Source organism: Hemitrygon akajei, chromosome 6 (genome assembly GCF_048418815.1).
Source record: "Hemitrygon akajei chromosome 6, sHemAka1.3, whole genome shotgun sequence".
NCBI lineage: Eukaryota > Metazoa > Chordata > Chondrichthyes > Myliobatiformes > Dasyatidae > Hemitrygon > Hemitrygon akajei.
In genome coordinates, this window is record NC_133129.1 from 46,881,738 (window position 1) to 46,902,633 (window position 20,896).

The 20,896-nt window shown below is 38.4% G+C and overlaps 1 protein-coding gene across 4 annotated transcripts in view; it reads right to left on the reverse strand.

Moving 5' to 3' along the window:
- Positions 1–502: 502 nt before the first annotated feature.
- fcho2 (FCH and mu domain containing endocytic adaptor 2) overlaps positions 503–20,896 on the reverse strand; it is a 204,209-nt gene continuing 183,815 nt past the window's right edge. For all 4 annotated transcript variants that reach the window (XM_073048321.1, XM_073048322.1, XM_073048323.1 and 1 more), the window contains 6 exons: positions 18,750–18,905; positions 15,972–16,104; positions 9,370–9,569; positions 6,575–6,639; positions 2,710–2,874; positions 503–1,877 (listed from right to left, as the gene is read on the reverse strand). In XM_073048321.1, the coding sequence (XP_072904422.1) occupies positions 1,855–1,877; positions 2,710–2,874; positions 6,575–6,639; positions 9,370–9,569; positions 15,972–16,104; positions 18,750–18,905 (742 nt within the window). In that variant the 3' untranslated portion in view covers positions 503–1,854. The remainder of the gene's footprint in view (positions 1,878–2,709; positions 2,875–6,574; positions 6,640–9,369; positions 9,570–15,971; positions 16,105–18,749; positions 18,906–20,896) is intronic.

Sequence of the window (20,896 nt, forward strand, 5' to 3'; positions counted from 1 at the left end):
AGCATTGAAGCAAGTCACTTGTTCAACTGTGGATGTTATTATTTATCTGTCTAAAAACATGAGCATCTTATAAAATATTTAGCAAATGTTTCCAATTTCAATGGTGGCAGTTTATTGCAAATTGCCTAGCAAAAAGAATAACATAATCAACAGACTGTTTATCAACGAATGTAGGTGCATTACATCAATTTTCCCTTCTAAATTCAATAAATTCAAATACAAAAGAATTTAAAGATTTTTAGTATAATTATATACATATGTTTGCACTATCATACATAAAAATGTTTAGTTTAGATAATAACTTTTCATTAAGAAAAACAAACTGGCACATAATAAAAATGCTTGCATATTTTTTTAAAGCTAGCCTTGATAAATAGATTCAAGCCAACAGCAAATCTAGGCAATGGGGTAGTTAAAAGCTTTTATCCAAATAAAGTAAAATAATCTGACCTGAATCTCTACAAGATACAAAAACACTTCCAGTTTTGCTTGACCAGGTGACTTGATGAAACTCTAGATGCCATTTATTTAAATTCTGAAATAATACAAGTACATTTGAAAAAGACAGATAAATTCCAGGCACTCCCAGTTTAACAAAACCCAGAATCCTACACCCAATATATAAAAACGCTGCTTCGAAAAATATCTTCCATTTGAAATTTTATATTGGTACCTAAATTATCAATTGCAAGACTACGTCACTTCATTCTCTCCCATAGATAGATGTTTTATTGCATGTTTACTAACAGCATTAAATTCACAGTAAGATAATGCACCAAATGAACAAAAGTGATGCAACTTATCTCAATTAATGGTAGATAATTTTAATTTACAGTGATTAGTGATAATTCCATTGTAACGGAATATGATCATTAATTACACTGTAAACAGAAGTAACTGTATTTATCTTGCCCAGTGGTATTAATTTCTTCATTATGAAAGAGCAGATTATGCATGGATAATTAAATGGTCTGCAGCACTGTTCCAGAATTAATTACAAGGCTTCCAAGAGTAGTGTGCCTATACAACAATAGTTCCAAGATTTTCACTTGTGTAAAGTAGTATCCCAAAAGCACTTGTTAAATTAATTACCAGTTGTGTAAGAATTACAATAATGAAGTATCCACCATTTAAACTGACCAATATTATCCTCAGAAAGTACTTGTTTGTATGGCACAAGGAACAACATAGAATCAGAAAAGCTATAAATCAGTTCATGTTCACAAGTACAAAAAACTACAAATTGAATATTTGCCATTGATTTTAAACAAATTCTTTTGCAAAATAAGCTAATTTTACAATTAGCACAACTTTGTAATTTGTAAAATGTATCAGCTTATGGGGTAGTACAAGCATAGTGAAGGCAAATGGTTAATGCTGGCTCTTCCACTGGATATACTTAAAACTGTTTGATATACATTATACATTTTTACATTTTCAGCATATCTACTGATCACTGTTTTGACTTCATTAAAGTCTAAATAAAATCATGTCTTCAAAAACATTTATTTAATATATTCCGAATATTGCAGGTTTCAAAAAAAATTAAACAGTGTTGAAAATCACATCAGTGCTAATTTAACATAATAAAATACAACTTATTCTCCCCAAAAATGATGCTTTGTTTCTAAAAGAAAGTGCATTTAAAATTGTGTAGTAAGAATTTCCTCAAAAAAATTACCAATAAAGGTAAAAGGCAGAATTTTGATATAGAAATGTTCACATCCTTGGAAATATTCTTTGTCCATCATTTGACTCCTGTATGCCTTGCTGCTTGTGACTGAAGGCAGGTATAAATGTACCATCAAAACAAATACCGTGTCTTCATTAAGGCAAAATGTACAGATGGAATTGTCAGCAGTCTGCCATGTATCGACCTGTTAAAGAGTTAAAGAAAACAATTTCTCAAAACGACTTTCAGTTGTTCTACGTGCAAGACAGCTTTAGTAATGAAATATTAAAGAGGACATATTGCAGTAACATAGATGGCATTGCTGACAGACGGTAAACTGATTTATTATTATAATGGACCAAATGACAATATTGAAATTGAAAGATTCCAAATGGAACCAGATTTATTTAGGAAAAAATTAGGAAGAATTGATCATATTATCTGTACTGTTAATTTAAAAAACTGTTCCACTAAAATCATACTTGATTACTGCTTTATGGTCATCTGTTTGGATAATATAGCCATGAAATTCTGATATTTGGATGGGAAGTTTAGTTCATTGGTTTGGGTACTGATGCAAGGTCCAAACCCTACAATGTCTAAAATCAATTTTTAAAAAACACTAAAATTAAGCTGTTGCAATGTTTCCTCATTAATAAAATGAACAAATTTTGTTTACAGACAGAAAATGTATTTAAGAGCCTTTAGGCTAGCATCAACAGATTGTTGATGAAGTGCTCTCTTCACTACTTCTTTATACCTCAAAACACTAAAACAGGTGGTGTTCTCTTCTAACTACTATGCTTTAAATAACCAAGCATACAAAACATTTGAAAGTAATTTCTAATATTGTACAAATGTAGAAGTAACAACATTTAAAAGACATTTGGATAAGTACGTGGATAGGAAAGGTTAGTAGGGATATGGGCCACGTGGGACCAGCTTGTGTGAGCACCTTGGTCAGCATACACAAATTATGCCAAAGGGCCTGGCTCCATGCTGTATTACTCAATTACTCTAAATTCTGTAACAGTTACCTGTAGCAAATCTCTTCTTTATCAAGGAAAGTCTATAACCAGTGCCAACAAGCTCCACATCTGCTCCTGACAGCGTGGAACCTTCACTAAGAAACTGGACTGCAAGTGTTGATGGTTTTGTAGGACCTTCAGATACCTCAAATTTGGCTCGGAGGGATCCAGAACCTGTAACAAGAGTTGTTGAATTTGCAGCAAAGCAAGCAGTTATTATTTATCATTTAAAAAAGTTCTTCAGGTTGGCATGGTAGCATAACGTTTAGTGCATTGCTTTACAGTAACAATGGTCCAGACTTCTATAGATGTACCGTGGACAGCATTCTGATAGGCTGCAATACTGTCTGGTATGGAAGGGCTACACAAGAAGTTGCAGAGGGTCGTAAATTTAGTTGGCTCCAGCTTGGGTACTAGCCTACAAAGTACCCAGGATATCTTCAAGGAGCAGTGTCTCAGAAAGGCAGAGTCCATTATTAAGGACCCCCAGCACCCAGGGAATGCCCTTTTCTCACTTACCATCAGGAAGGAGGTACAGAAGCCTGAAGGCACACACTGTTCAGGATCAGCTTGTAAATGAACATTGAACCCATGAACACTATCTCACTTTTTAAATATATATTATTTCTCCTTTTGCATGATTTTTAATCTATTCAATATACATATACTGTAATTGATCTATTTGTTTATTTATTTTCTTCTGTACTATGTATTGCCTCCAACTGCTGCTGAGGTGTTAACAAGTTTCACAACACATGCCGGTGTTAATAAACCTGATTCTGATTCATTTCCCACTGCAATCTGTAAGGAGTTTATACATACTCCCCAAGACTGTGTGAGTTTCTTCTGGGTGCTCCAGTTTCTTCCCAAATTCCAAAGATACAGTTACTAGGTTAATTGGTCACATAGGTGTAACTGGACAGTGTGGCGTCATTGAGCCAAAAGGACCTGTTACTGTGTTGTATCTCTAAATTAAAAAGAAATGATCCTTTCCCTTCTCCAGCTTTGTATCACTTTCGCCAATCACCTTTCCAGCTCTGAGCTTCCTCCCACCCCCTCTGGTCTTCTCCTATCATTTCGCATTTCCCCCTCCCCCCCACTACTTTCAAATCTCTTACTATCTTTCCTTTCGGTTAGTCCTGACGAAGGGTCTCGGCCCGAAACGTCGACAGCGCTTCTCCCTATAGATGCTGCCTGGCCTGCTGTGTTCCACCAGCATTTTGTGTGTGTTGTTGTTTGAATTTCCAGCATCTGCAGATTTCCTCGTGTTTGCTCAACATTATTGTAGTTGTCTACCATTAGCTAATATTCATTTTTACCATTTAAATTTTGAACAAACCCCTTTAAAAATACTTCAAAGAAAAATTAACATGCTTTGAATATCAGCGTGTTATATGATAAGCTTTACAGCTTTATCCTAACATCCAAATTAGTACTAGGAATACTGTGAAATATTCACCCCTTCAGCTGTGGTATTACAATACAAACTGGCAACAAAAGGAATTCATGTTAGTTGTCACTGTGCAAGAAAACCAAAAGTGACATGAAGAATGTATTTTACACAGTGTGTGAATAGTGGCTGGAACACACCTGCAAGGGTAACAGTGGAGGTAAGTGAGTTTAATTTTGGTGCTAGAAAGGAAGCTGGATTATAATTGGAAAGAAAATAATTTTCAGGGGAATGGGACTAGGCAGATTAAGTTTGTATGTAACTGGTACTGACTCTATGGATGGACTAATATCTTCTGTGCTGCAAGCATTCTGTGAATCTATTAGATTCCTTCTCAACTTTTCTGCTGCAAAGAGGATAACCCCAGCTAATTCAGTATAACATTACTCAAGCCTGAAATCTTCCAGAAATCTCTACAGTATCTTCTCGAAGAGAGACTCACTTTTGGGGATTTGGGTATTGTTCATAATGTCATCAACGTCTATATCTAATTGTGCTTGAGAAGTTGATGAGCTGCCGCCTTAAACTGTTGCAAGCTTTCAAGGAAGTTATTCCAACATTGAATCAGAATCAGATTTAATATCAATGGCATATGTTGTTAAATTTGTTATTTAGCAGTAGCAATATATTGCAAGGCATAATAATAAAGATTATAAATTGCAATAAGTGTATATAAAAATCAAATAAGTAGTGTTAAAAGAGAGAAGTAGTGTTTATGGATACATTATCTATTCAGAAATCTGATGGTGGAGCAGAAGCTGTTCCTGAAACATTGAGTGTGCATCTTAAGGCTCCTGTACCTCCTTTCTGATGATAGCAATATGAAGAGGGCACGTCCTAGGTGATGGGGGTTCCTAATGATGGATATTTATTTTTCAGTCACTTCCTTTTATGTTGTGCTTTTGTGTTCACTGTGTCAGGGTTGTGGCCCTTATATGCTGAAAGAATGGTGAAACATAAAGCCATAATAGTGTGTTACTTTGACGGGAACCTTCAAATGGTGGTGTTCTCATTCACTGCAATTATTTAACTCAGCATGCTGCTCTATAGCACCTCTAAAACTTGGGACCTTTACCACCAAGGACTAAGACAGCAAGTGCATTTTGTAAAGAGTACACAATGTAGTCATGCTGTGCTAATGGTAAAAGGAAATAATGTTGGTAGTGATTGATGGGATGTAGTCATGTGGAATGCTTTGTCTTGTCTTGGACTTTGTAGATAGTGGAAAGGCTTTGGGGTATTATTAGGAAGGCACCTCTGATCAGTTCTAGTAACTAATGTAATTTGTTGCTGATCAAGAATAAATCCACCTTCACTCACCCACTATAATGATGGGAAAATACACACAATGATAATGCCATTGAAAGTCATGAGCAGGTGATTTGACTCTATCTTATTAAGACAACCTTTATGGTTGAAGTGCACTTGCCACTTTTGAGTCCATGTGTTGCATTCCATGGAGGCACGAAATGCCTTATTTTCTGAGGTAATCACATTTTTATTAAAGCATGGTGTCGAGATTTGGATCAAATATTATTTCTCAGGCAAATTAACAAATCACAAAGCTTCTTCATGACTTCCTGGCATTTATATACAATGCCTTCAGTTATAAAGCCCAGGTACTCATGCGATTTCGAACCATTTTCCCAAATTGCCCTGCTACTGTATGTCACTTTCAACCCAGAGGGAATAAGTGCACAATCCAAGGACCAGAAAATCACAAAAGATTAAGAGGAAATGGCAATTAGAGATAATGGCCAGAGGATGAAGTGATTCCCCAAGGAGTAGGTGAAAGTTTTAAGACTTCATTTGACTGGTCAAGCTTGGTTCAGAAATTCCCAGTGGTATGTGGTAATTACATATGTGAATCCATTTCACAGTGGAGACTTTATTACATTTTCTATGCCTCAGGTTGTAACAATGGTAGACATGGTATATAGCAACTGAAATTATCATTAGCCACAATACAAACCATAACGTACTGATTGGGTTGAGTAATTCCTTATCCACTAAGATTCAATCTTGTAGCATATAAAACTGAATTATTAGGCCATTGAATCTGGCCTGAAACAGCTATACTGACAAGTTTCTGTCTGAATTAAGAAGTATTTATTGAGGTCCATGCTATTAAGAGATGGAATGAGGTGAATTTGTTATTGAAAAAAATTGGCATGTTTGACCTTGGGTCAATAAAAGTGTATGAATAATTCATGATCAAGGTGGGTAATGGAAGTCATTAGTGATGGTGGCATAAATTATGTGTCAGGCACTGATGCTTAATGCACATATTACTTTGATTCAAATGTAACTTTTTCCATTTTTCTTAAATGTAATAACTGAAAATTTGTTTAAGATCGCTGTTAAGAATAAATGAAGTCTTTTTTGCTGGATTATAGAAATAAGTGATTGATATATTTTACATACCTCCATTCTCTGACTTCTCTGAAATTTCAGGCAGTTTCCATAAGACCTTCTTCTGTTCAGGATTCCTGAATCAAATTTAGCAAGTATAAGAATACTGTAAAATTCAAACTTAGATCAGCATGTTACATACAGAAGGTAACCAATCTTTTCTACTATTTTTCTACAGGCTATGACACTGGATCAAGCCTTTCATTTATCTACAGCTTATTTCCAACAAGATCCCTACTATGAATCAACTTGATAGGTAAATATGCATTAAAGTGGACTAAGAAGTCCCAAAATGATTTCTAATATTTTTTAATTGGCTCCAGTGACAAATTTAGAAAAAGGCATGAGTCAAAATAAAGAAAGTGAAAAGCGCTATCCTGTAGAAGTGACCAAGAAACAAATGATTCAGTCTAGTGATATTTACACATGGAGGGTGTAGATGCAGTTTAAGACTGGGAAATTATAGCTATGAAGACAGATCAGATAAGCTGGTATTGTTTTCTATAGAACAGAGAAGGCTGATGGAAGATTTAACTGGGATGTGTAAAATAATGAGGAACCTCAATTGGGTAAATTATTATTGTTGTTCCTTTTCACGCCTTGTGGCGCATCGGGTGGCATTTTTGACGTTGCTGTAGCATTCAAAGCTAAGTTGTTCAACGCTCAACCCAGCATAGATGGAAAATGTGCAAGGGGCCGGCTGGATTTCAACTCGGGCCCATTCACCTTGAAGTCCTGTGATGATACCACTAAACCACTGGGCAGCTAATAGAGTAAATAGGAAGGAATTATTTCTCCTGGCAGAGGGGTCAAAAACCAGGGTAATAGATTTAAAGAAATATTAGTGGGAAGATGGAGGATTTTTTCTTGCCCTTAGCAGGATAAGAGTCTGTAATTCACTGCCTGAAAGTATGGTTTAGCCAGATATCCCAGATCATCCTTCAACAAAATTTGGATGTGTACCTAAAAACCAATGATTTGTGGGGCCATAGACATAGTGCTGGAAGATGGCATGGCATTAGGTTTGGGCAGCTTTCTTTTAATTAAAACAGGCATGATAGGCTAAATCACTTTTCTCTGAACTATAAATTTTCTATGATTTATGTCGGTAGGTTGAAAAATTCCAATCAGTGTAGGAAGAAAGTCATATCTATAATTGTTATTTTGAAATCACTTATTTTATTCATTAATTTTCTGGGATCTAGGGATTATTGGAAGAGTCACTATTTATTGCTCATCTCCAATGCCCTTGAGATGATGGTGGAAAGCACTGTTCTTAATTACTACAGTTCTTCTTTTGAAGGTACTCCCACAGTGCTGTTGGAGAGGGTGCTCCAGGATGTTGACCCAGCACCAAAAAGGAACAGAGATTTATTTCCAAGTCAGGATGGTGTGTGACTTGGAAAGGAAGTTGATGTCCATGAAGCTCTTGTCTTTGTTCTTCGTTATGGTAAGAGTCATGAATTTGGGAGTTTTGCATACAGCCTTAGAGAGAGGACACATTTGTCAATGGAACACTTTATCAACACGGAATTAGTCTTTACCATTTACCAAGTTGCCAGAATCAAAGTAAACTGCCACTAGGAACCATTTCTTACTAAGGAAGTAGCCTAGGTGAGTAACTGCAGTATATTTTAATGATACACACTATACCACAGTGTATTGGTGATGGAAAGAATGAAAGTTTAATCTGCAGGAAAGGAAACCAGTAAAACAGCCTGCTTTGTTCTAAATAGAGTCATGCACCAGCCTTGCAGACAGTAGAAAGGTTTCAGGAATTTCAAGAGGTGAGGCATACTCTGAAGGATACTCAGTCTTGGATTTATACTTTATACAATAGCATTTGTGTGACTGGTTCCTTTGAATTTCTGGTCAGTGGCGACACTGAGGGTTTTGATAGTGGGGAGTAATGCATTGAATATAAAAAAATTGTACTTTTAGAGCACCAATGTTATTTATCAGCCTGTGTCTGAATGTTGTCTAGGTATTGCTGTATGCAAGCACAGACAGATTCATTTGTTGAGTTGTAAACAAGGTACAATTTAGAACAAAATGCTAAACCTTCATAAACTGCAGCTAGGACCTAACTGAGCTACTGTGGGCATTGCAAGGCAATACATTTTTGGGTGCAAGAGCACAAACAATATTTACTAAAATGTTACCAGACTTGAAAAAGGAGTTTCACACGAAAAAAGTTATCCACTCTCTAATGTATCCAAGGTTCTTACAACAAAATTACCCACAATAAATTACAGGCTTCTGTAGTGAGAAGACAAGGTGGCAGGTATCTTGTTGGACAAAAGGAGAAAATAGTTGAAGGTTTCAGTTCTTAACCATTTTCCTTGTTAGCTTAATTATGTTATCTAAATTCTTGATTAACAGTAGGGGTGGGTGGGGGGACAGAGTGAAACAAAATAGTCTGTGCAAATCTGATGGAGAAAGGAACAAGAGCATCTCCACTGAGCTAAAAGACTAATCTTAGCTGCTAAGTAATCAGTAAGGCTGGTTACTATTCCAATAAAATACGTTCATTGCTTCATCTATGGCTTTCTCACCTATACATCAATAGGCTACCAAGGACAAAATAATGAATGAGAAGTTGCAAATATAAAGATCTGGGTTTTTGGCAGGTTCAGCTGTGGAAAAGTAGAGAAAAATATTTGATGCACATGGGAAAACATTCAAGTGTTTCTAGGTCAACTTTTCATAGGTCTATTTCAATTCTAATACAATCTTTTATTACAGTAACAAGCATCAAGAGCACAATTCTCTAGATGAAGAAAAAAAAAAGTGAACTTTTTAATTACCAGATGGCTGTAGGCAGTGACTGCATGCAGGTAACTCCACCATCAACTGGCATTAAAATCTGAACATTTGATAGCACAGAGGGAACTACCATAGCTTCAGGGTTATATTTGTAGTCTACTCGAATATCTGTAGTGGTAAGACCGCATTTCCAGTAGGTAGTTAGATTTAGTGGTGTTGACTGAATACCATTTGAGGATACCTGTGTTCGAGGAGGTAGAAAGAGACATCAGTAAATTCAGTAAATTTAGTAAATTCTACTGGAATAAATATTTAACACTTAGACCTACTTATATAAACAGAGATGCATTAACTAATTAACATCTGAAAAGGTTACAATTTTAGATGCAGACTGCATTTTTCATATATAAATGAAAAAATGCGGTGCTTTTCTTAATATTTATTTGGCTAATAAATAAAAAGCATTTTCTGAATGATTGATTTATCCCTTAGGCTAAATTTACTAAACCTGCTAAAGGTCCACTGTCCTCTCTCCTGTTCGATTCCTTCTTCTTCAGCTCTTTATCTTTTCCACTTACCACCACTTTGCTTCTCACGTCATTTCCCCCCCTCCCCACCCACCTCTTCCTCAGCTGGTTTCACATATCACTTACTAGCTTGTGCTCCTCTTGTTTTCTTATTCTCCCTTCTGTCCCCTTCATTTCCAGTCCTGATAACAGGCTTCAGCCTGAAACAAGGACTGCTTACTTCCCTCCACAGATGCTGCCTGACCTGCTGAATCCTCCACCATTTTGAGTGTGACTCAAGGTTTTTAGCATCTGCAGAATCTCTTGTGTATAACTGGAGAAAAATATTTTGATGCAACTTTTATCCCTAAAAATACAGTGCATCTTAAAGGAGGTGCTACAATGGCACAAAAAAAAATTAGAGTTGATGGGTATGTCTAAAAGACTCATTGCAGGAGAATAAAAAGAGAAAGTTGTAAGACTAATGGGATTACTCTGCTGGAGTGTGCACATGAAGAGCTGCATGGCCACTTCCCATGTTATAAGAAAGATATCAATGCTTTGTAACAAATGCACAGTGACATACTGTGATAACCCATCCTCCTCTCGTAAACTCAGTTGAGCTAGTAGCTGTGGGGAGGGAGATGGGTTTGAGAACATGCCACTTCCTGCAGGAATATCTAGCATTTGGGGGAGCAGAGGAAAGGCATGGTGTAAAATGAAGCATGAAAGGTGTGGAAGTGAGAAGTCTGGAAAGGGGATTGGCCCTCTGCAATTAGAGGTGAGCATTGTCACCAGCCCAGAATTCCACCAGCATTTATGTGGGGGAAGGGACTGGAGAACAGAATGTAATTTAGTACAGGCCTTGGGAATGGAAGGTGAGGGGAAGGTTGGGTTGTGTAGGTGGTGAGTGGGTGGGAAAGCCATCAGAGATCAGTGAGTTCTGTGGACAGGCTAGATTTACTACTATTGTAGTAGGATCAAGAATTTGGATAAATATTTCATTTCAACACAGACAAAATGCTGGAGGAACTCAGAAGGTCAGGCAGCATCTATGAAAATGAATAAACAGTGGACATTTCAGGCTAAGACTTAACTGAGGTCCGGAAGGAAGGGGGAAGATGCCAGAATAAAAAGATGGGAGGAAGGGGAAGGAGGATAGCTAGAAGGTGATAGGTGGATAGGAAAGGTAAAAGGGAGGTAAGAGGCCAGAGTGGAAGGTATTTTTTTTTAACCAGAAGGAGAAATTGATAATCATGCCATCAGGTTAGAGGCTATCCAGACAGAATATAAGGTGCTGTTCCTCCAGACTGAGGGTGGTCTTATCGTGGCACAAGAGGAGCTGATGGACTGACATGTTGGAACAGGAATGGGAATTGGAATTAAAATGTTTGGCCACTGGGAAATTCCACTTTTGGTGAATGGAGTGGAGGTTCTCGACAAAGTTGTTTCCTAATTTATGACAGGTTGCACCAATGTAGAGGAGACCAAATCGGAAGCACAGGGCACAATGGACAACCCCAGCAGGTTCACAGGTAAAGTGTTGTCTCACCTGGAAGGATTGTTTGGGGCTCTGAATGGAGATGTGTGAGGAGCTGAATGGGTAGGTGTAGTACTTTGGCTATTTGCAGAGATAAGTGCCAGGAGGGAGATTAGTGGAGAGGGACAATGGACAAGGTAATTATGAAGGGAGCGATCCCTGTGGAAAGCAAGGGGGTGGCATGGGAGGAAAGTAAAGATATATTTGATGGTAGGATCCCTTTGCAGATGTTGGAAGTTGTGGAGAATGATGTGTTGGATACAGAGGCTCATGGGGTGATAAGGTGAGGACCAGAGATCTCTATCACTGTTAAGGCAATGGGAAGATGGGGTGAGCATGGATGTTCAGGAAATGGATGAGATGCGGGTAAAGTCAGCATCAATAATGGAGGAATGGAAATCCCATTCTCTGAAGAAGAAAGGCATCTCTGATGTCTTGGAAAGGAAAGCCACACCTTGGGAACAGATGCAATGGAGATGAAGAAACTGAGAAAAGGGAATAGCATTTTCACAGGAGACAGGGTAGAAAGAGATATAGTCAAGATAACCATGGGAATCAGTAGGTTTACAAAAGGTGTCCATCAACAGCTTATCTTCGGAGATGGAGACAGAGAGATTGAGTAAAAGGAGGCAGAATTTAGAAATGGACCAAGTGAACTTAAGGGCAGGGTGGAAGGTAGAGGCAAAGTTGACAAAATTGATGAGTTCAGCATGGATGCATGAAGCAGCGTCAATGTAGCAGAGTAAGAGTTGGGGAGCATTACCGGGAATATTTCACTTGCCTGCAGGTGCCCAGTCCTATGCTGTACTGCTAAGAATATTCTGTACTGGGAATGCCAACTACACTACCACCCAAGAGCAAACTGATCTGAGTACTTTTGACCCACTAAAGCTCTCATTTTCATATGTTCCTGTTGACAGATGCTCCATCCAAATAACAGGACTGCCATGTAGGTTTAGACAGTTTTCAAAATTAATGACTACTGGCTAGAAACCAGCAACTTCAGTACAGTTCACAACTCGCATGTAGGTGGGAGTGTGATTTCTCTAGCACTGGTGTGGGGTTGGGGGCTGGTGAAGAGAGGGGCTTAAAAACATCATATTGAAGTGAGATTGAGATGTCTGTGGTTATAATACTAATTCTGATAAACCTGCAGTAAATTAATGAGAACACTATGAAATGGGCTAGGCCTGATTTTATTTTATATGACAACTCAATAATTTCAAGGACACTGAAAGCATTAAAAAAATCTAGACAGTTTTTCCAGATAGAAATAGCAGCTTAACTGTAAAAGGTGTTTTTCTCAGGAGATTAATGGGAAGGGTTTATTCTGCACTGCTCATGTAACCTAACTGTGTCACACTTCCCTGACACCATGGAAGTTTATTCTGCACTGCTCATGTAACCTAACTGTGTCACACTTCCCTGACACCATGGAAGCCATAGAACACTACAGCACAGAAACAGGCCCTTTGCCCCATCTAGTCTGTACCAAACCATTAATCTGCCTAGTTCCATCAACCTGCACCTGGACCATAGCCCTACATACCTCTCATCCATGTAGCTATCCAAATTTCTCTTAAATGTTGAAATCAACCCTGATTCCACCACTTGCACTGGCAGCTCTTTCCACACTCTCACCACCCTCTGAGTAAACAAGTTCCCCTGCATGTTTCACATTTCACCTTTCACCCTTAACCCATAACTTCCAGCTGTAGTCTCATCCAACCTCAGTGAAAAAAGCCTGCTTGTATTTACCCTCTCTATACCTTCATGATTTGGTATACAGGTACCTCGATCAGATCTCCCCTCAATTTTCTACATTCTAGGAAACAAAGTCCTAAACTATTCACTATAACTCAGGTCCTCAAGTCTCAGTGACGACACCATAAATTTTCTCTGTACTCTTTCAAACTTATTTACATCTTTCCTGTAGGTAGGAGACAAAAATTGCACAGAATACTAGGCCTCACTAACATCTTATACAATTTCAACATAACCATCCCAACTCTTGTACTCAGTACACTAACTAATAATTTCCTAACTTATTCTTAGATCCTTCCCTAAAGAAAGGATCAATATTAGCTATCCTCCAATCCTCTGGTATCGCACCCATGGCTAAAGATGTTTTAAATTTCTCTAGTAGAACCATGCAATTTCTGCATTAGCCTTCCACATGGTCTGAGGGAACACCTTGTCAGGCCCTGAGGATTTATCCACCCTGATTTGCTTCAAGACAGCAAACACCCCCTCTTCTGTAATCAGCATAGGGTCTATGGTCTTGCTTCTGAATTGCCTCACATCTATAAACTCTGTATCCATCTCCCGAGCAAATACAAACGCAACAATTCCATTTAAGATCTCCCCCATCTCTTTTGGCTCCATGCATAGATTACCACTCTGATCTTCCAGAGGACCAGTTTTGTCATTTGCTCTTAAAATATCTGTAGAAGCACTTAGGATTCTCCTTCTCCTTGTCTGCTAGAGCAACTTCATGTCTTCTTTTAGACCTCCTAGTTTCCTTCTTAAATGTTCTCTTGCATTTCTTATACTCAAGTACCTCATTTATTCCTGCCTGCCTTTATGTGCTATGTACCTCCTCCTTAACGTGGACCTCAATATCTCTTGAAAACCGAGGTTCCATCAATGTGTTATCTTTGCTTTTTATTCTGACAGGAACTCACAAACTCTGTACTCCCAAAATTTCACTTTTGAAGGCCTTCCATTTACAAAGTATCCCTTTGTCAGGAAACAAACTGTCCCAATTCAGACTTGCCAGATCATTTCTGATACCATCAAAATTGGCCTTGCTCCAATTTAGAATCTCAAACTGAGGACCAGTCCTATCCTTTCCCATTATTACCTTGAAACTAATGGCATTATGATCACTAAATGCAAAGTATTCCCCTGCATAATCTTCTGTCACCTGCCCTATCTCATTCCCTAATAGGAAATCTAGTATTGCATTCTCTCTAGTTGAGACTTTTATGTACTGATTAAGGAACCTTTTCTGAACACATTTGACAAACTCTTTCCCATTCAGCCCCTTTACAATATGGGAGTCCCAGTCAATATGTGGAAAGTTAGTATCACTTATTATCATATCCGTATGTTTCTTGCAACAGCCTGCAATCTCACTACAAATTTGTTCCTCTAAATCCCATGGATGGCTGGGTAGTCATAGTATAATCCCATTAATGTGGTCCCTATAAAGTCTCACTAGATGAGCTCTCCAGTCTGTTCTGACTGAGCGCTGCCGTGAAATTTTCCGACTAGTATTGCCACCCCTCCCCCTTTAATCCCTCCCGCTGGATGATTTCTAAACAGCGGAACTTTAGAACATTAAACTGCTAATCCTGCACCCAAATCTCACTAATGGCTACAATGTCATTGTAGGAACCTTGCATCTTTTATACCTGCATTGAATTCTGTGTTGTTTGTTTATTATGGTAATTGGTCACATGGGTGGGGCGTTAAGAGTTAAGAGTTAAGAGTTTTAATTACATGCTCATGCTTTTTAAAGTCATTCTGGTTAGTTTAGAACTTGGGGGCAGGTTGGGGTGTTAGCTTTTTTTGACTTTAATTTCATTTAACCTTTTGCATTTAACTTAGTTTAATTTTATTAGTTTTATCCTTTCAAGATCAAAGGTTGTTTGTTTTGCTAGTTTCTTAATAAAGGATCAAAACATTTCTTTGACTTTGAATATTATTATTACAGGAGTCTATGGAAGATGCATCAACCAGGATCAACCCCCGCCCCCCCCAACCCGTGCCTAGTCATTAGGCAATGTTGGTTTGTTCGAGTAGCCACAATTCCACGTGCCAATCCATGCCCTAAGCTCACGCACCTTTCCTACAATTCTCCAGCATTTAAATATTCGCAGCTCAGAACATTAGTCCCACCATGCTTGACCTTTTGATTCCTGACCTTGTTATGTATCCCTTTCTGGTGTTAGTTGAGCATGTTCATCTTTACAGATACTTGTGAGTTAAGTGCAGAACAATTACGTATCTCTTTCCAAAGCATCCTCCAGGTATACTGTGTGCTATTCACTAGCCTTTACTGCTTTCTTTCAGCCAGCACTATCAACAAGTGTCATTCAATCCCTCCTGTGTGCACTCAATCTGAAAACCTTACTTGTGCTCTCTTTGCTTTCTTTGCATCTTGTTTTTACTTTAACTTGTTCAAATTTTTCTGAAAGATTCTTGATCAGCAGCATTAGCTCTGTCTTTGACTCACAAGATGATGGATATTTACAGAATTATTTGTCTTTACTTCATAATGTCCCCTGCACCCAACCTTTCTAACCTTCAAATCTTCACTCAGCCAGGTGTCAAACTTACATGGAATATCTTGCAATTTAGCTGGCCATTTGTGCCAAAAAAGAACACTGTGGAGTTGAATCAATGAATGGCAGTGGGCACCCACCAACATAAAGCTCGGGAAATGCTACCTCTTCGTGGGGAGGCAAGGTGCTGACCTTGTTGACAAGGGAGCAGCTGGGAAATGCTGGCTCAGTGACCAGCAAAATACTTAAGTGAACTAGACACCTTCCAAATAAAAATGAAATCCCAAGTACATGCAAGTCTATTATACCTGATATTTCAGGATATCCACATTATAGTAGGAAGAAGATGGATTTTGTTCTGCAAGTTTCTTGAGGTAGGCAGTGAGTGATTGCATGTTCATCCAAAAGTCCTTTGTGTTCGAGTCACTCTGTGATGGATCACTGAGAATAGAAAGAAATATATTAAGGCACTTCAAATGGAACTCATTACTACAAGTAATTACAACATTTAGATTAAATGAGCTAAACCAAGATGTTGTAAAGGTGAATAAGACAACTAAGGGGAGCCGGAATAACAGTTTAACATAAAAGGGAATGACAAACTTTCCCTTAGTTGTCTTTTGTGGATAGTAAGAAGATGGGTAGCACTGATTAAAGATCAAAAAACATTTAGAAAGGCAGAGAGCATAGATACCACAATAAAAAAGCACTTTACATCAGTCCTTATCAAGGAAGAAATGATTTAAAGGAAATACTGAATAAGATGCAGTAGGAATGAAAACCTGCTCTGGAAATACAGAACAAAACAGTAGTGTAACACAATTCCAGAACTAAAGAGCAAGACCGTTGTATTATGAGAAACAATAATACATATACAGTAACAGTAGGTGACATCTTGTAATTTAAAGCTCAATTTTAATAAAAGATGGGCAGAAGAATCCCAGTGATTGGAGAAGTACAAATTAATAACGAAAACAAGGACTGATTTATTTAAAGACAAAATGTGTTTTGAGATGATGATGAGGGGAAGTGAATGTTCTCTAAATTGATTTTCTGAAGCCATTTGACCAAGTCCCACATAGAAGCCTATTTAGCAAAAGTGAGGCCCATGGAATGAAGGACCTATATGAGGAATTACATTAGAGAGAAAGGAGGAAATTACTATAGGAAATGTTAAATGAGGTGCAGCAGGAATGAAAAACAAACTGAACTAATGTTTTCTGCCTACAAAATGACTATATCCTATTTCCTGCGCATTCATGCCCCTATCTAAAAGCCACTTAAATGGCTCTATCACATTTGCCTCCACCATCACACCAGGTAGTGCAGTCTAGGCACCCACCAATTCTGTATTAAAAAATGTTCTTTGAATTTACCCTCCTCACCTTAAGTACATGCCCTCTGGCATTAGATATTTCAAACCTGGCAAAAAGATACTGGCAGTTTATTTTATCTATGCCTCTCATAATTTTATCAACCTCTATCAGCCTCTGCTGCTCCAGAGAAAACAACCCAAGTTCATCCAAGCTCTCCTTTTAGCACATACTCTCTAATCAACATAGCATCCTGGTAAACACCTTTTGCATCCCCTCCAATGTCCCAACATCCCTCCTGTAACAGGTGACCAGAACTGTATGCAATACTCCAGATACAGCCTAACTAGCTTTATATAGCTGCAGCATAACTTCCCAACTCTTGAACTCAATTCCTCAACTATCGAAAGTATGGCCATATACTTTCTTTAGCATCTATCAGGGAGCTATGGACTTGGACCCAAAGATTTATCTATCTATACATTATATATATATAGCAAAAAGCTATGCTGATTTTCCCTAATTAGGCCATGGTTTCGCAAATGTTAATAAATCTATCCCTAAGAATCATCTCCAGTAACTATCCAACCACTGATGTGACACTCACTGGTCTATGGTTTCCAGGATTATTCCTATTTCCCTTCTTGAATAATGGAACATTATCTATTCACCAGACCTTTAGGACTTCACCTGTGACATAACATTTTTGTCAAGGCCCTAGCAATCTCTTCTCTTCCCATTCACTATAACCTGGAGTACATCACCTCATGCCCTGGGGACTAATCCATTTTGATATTTTTAAAGGGACCCAACACTATTTCCCTTCTTTATCTCAAAATGCCTTAGTAAATTAGCATGCTCCAAACTAATCTCCCTATCCTCCACAACCTTCTCCTTCATAAATACTCCTTCAAAATAGTCATTTAGCAATATTCATTTTACACTCTTCTGCATAGTCCATGGAGCATTACATGGAAGAGAAGTGTTAGATTGATCTTGGAGTAGTTTAAAAGTTTACCACAACATCGTTAGCCGTAGGGCCTGTACTGTGCTGTATTGTTCCATGTTCTATGTTATCTTTAATTATCTTAAAACTTAAGAAGTCATGATCTTTGTTCCCTGTCACCTGGCTAGGCTCATTACCCAATCAATAGCAGGTCCCACATGGCTCCTCCACTTTTTGCACAATTTATTGATTTAAGAAACCCTCTAGGATGCACCTAACAAATTCTGCTCTGTCTAAACCTCTTGCACCAAGGAGATCCCAGTGTATATTAGGGAAACTGAAACAACCCACTACAAAGCACTGTTGTTTTAACATTTTTTAACACTAATCTGCGTGCACATCTGTTCCCCAATGTCCCAGTGGCTGTTGGGTGCCATTAAGTATAATCCCATTGGAGTGATAGCACTTTTCCTATGTCTGAGTTCTACTCATATAGACTCAGTGGATGAGCATTATGTCCCTACTGATTAAAACTGCAACTCACCCTTTCCTTTCTTTTCTAAGACACTGAAATCCTGGAACATGATTTGACATTTTAGTCAAATGGCAGTTACATTCAAACAAAGCACTAATCTCACAATAAAATCCAGAATGTGCATCCAAATTCTGCAGCAGAACTTGAATCTGTAATCATCTAATTCAAGTGAGAGTCTGCCAATTCAGAAAGGCTGACACTAACTGCATGTATTCTTATTATTAACCACAGCAAAATACATATTATCTAATTACTCATCAGTTAATAGATTACACAACAATGAAGAGATTACCTATACACAAGCTGTGTATTTGGAAGGATTTGCTCAAATTTGTTGGTGTTCCGTATTCTGAAGCTGAGCACAGCAGGTGATGGATTGCTGGTAAAAACTTTAATTATTCCACTTGGAAAGGACATGGTCATATCACCAGTGATTTTGACTATGCATCTAGAGTAAAAGCACAGAAGTTAACAGCAACAGATTTTACAATTATCAAGGAATATTAAACCTGCGAATTATATTAAACAGAAATAAATTATTATTTTTTGTTAATTTAATTTTTGATAATAACCTCACTGGCACAATAAATATTCATTCAGACCACACAAAAGGCAATTAATTTCAGTTCAACACGAGTGAATCTGCAGATGCTGGAAATAAATAAAAACACAAAATGCTGGCAGAACTCAGCAGGCCAGACAGCATCTATGGGAGGAGGTAATGACGACGTTTCGGGCCGAAGCCCTTCATCAGGAGTGAAGTAACATGGGATGGTCGAGGGGGGATAAGAGGTGGGGGGAGAGATGAAGTAGAGAGCTGGGAAGTGATAGGCTGAAGGGAAATGGGCTAGGGGGAAGGTGGAGAATTACGGGAAATAAAAGAGAGAGAAAGGTAGGGCTGGGTGGAGATTATAGATAGGGATGGGGCGGGGGGGGCAGGGGTATCAACGGAGGTCTGTGAGTTGAATGTTCATGCCGGCACGTAGGAGGCTACCTAGGCGGGAGATAAGGTATTGTTCCATCAACCTGCGTGTGGCCTCATCTTGACAGTAGAGGAGGCCATGGACAGACATATCAGAGTGGGAGTGGTCTGTGGAACTGAAGTGTGTGGCCACAGGGAGATCCCGCCACTGCTGGAGGACTGAGCGTTGGTGTTCGGCGACTACGCAACTCCCTTGTCCATTCATCCCCCCCACCGACCTCCCTCCAGGCACTTATCCCTGAAAACGGAAGAAGTGCTACACCTGCCCTAACACTTCTTCCGTCACCACTTCATTTGCGAGTCAACTGGGGTGATATCCGGTGCTCCCGATATGGCCATTTATACATTGGGGAGACCCACCGCAGACTGGGAGACTGTTTCGCCGAACACCGGCGCTCAGTCCTCCAGATGCTGTCTGGCCTGCTGAGTTCTAATTTCAGTTCATGTTATCCACTAAGTAAAAATAAATATACTTACACCTCTTTCATATCTCTCATCCAAAATTTTAAAATGGTGCCCCATAATCCTTAAATCATCCACTACTAGGAACAGTTTCCCTCTATTCACCCAATTTGAATGACCCATGATCTTATCCACCTCCATCAAATTTCCTCTCAATCTTCTGTGCTCCAGTAATTTCAGTTTCTCAATCCAATCTAGAAACTCTTTTCTGACACTTCTTTGGGACCTTCACTCACTCCCTAAAGTATTGTGACTGGAACTGTATGCAATATTACAACTAAATAATATTTTACACAAGTTCAACATTACTTCCCTGTTTTTGTACCATAAGTCTTTATTTATAAATCCTTGGATCCCATGTTTTTTAACTGTTCTTTCAACACATGCCATATATGTTCAGATTCCACTGTTCCTGCACACCCTTTAAAACTGTACCATTTAAGTCTATTTTTGTCTCGCCATTCTTTTTCTTCCAAAGTGCAACACTTCATATTTGCAGCCTATAACAATCCTCCTCACTGCTTTGCACATCTTAAAATTTTATATAATCATAGATTGGAAAAATTTACCTCATAGGCTCATCTCCAATCATATATCAAATTTTTAAAAAGTGGTAGATGTCTCTGTCTGCCTTCCTCCATCATAAGTTAAAAAAGCACGGATGATTTGTTTTCTGCATTTATGTTAATATCCTAACTTTTACTTCCACGTGTCTCAATTTTCCAACCAGACCTAGGTAGAACTTTTCAGAAAATATACACTGATAGCATCGACTGCATTGTATTTTAATAACCTTCCTGCTACCCCATCAAAAATAATCATACAGATTAGTAAAACATAATTCATATTTAGCAAGTCCCTGCTGGCTCTCCCAATTCAAACCAAAGTATCTTGTAACAACACACACAAAATGCTGGTAGAACACAGCAGGCTAGGCAGCATCTATAGGGAGAAGCGATGTCGACGTTTCGGGCCGAGACCCTTCGTCAGGACTA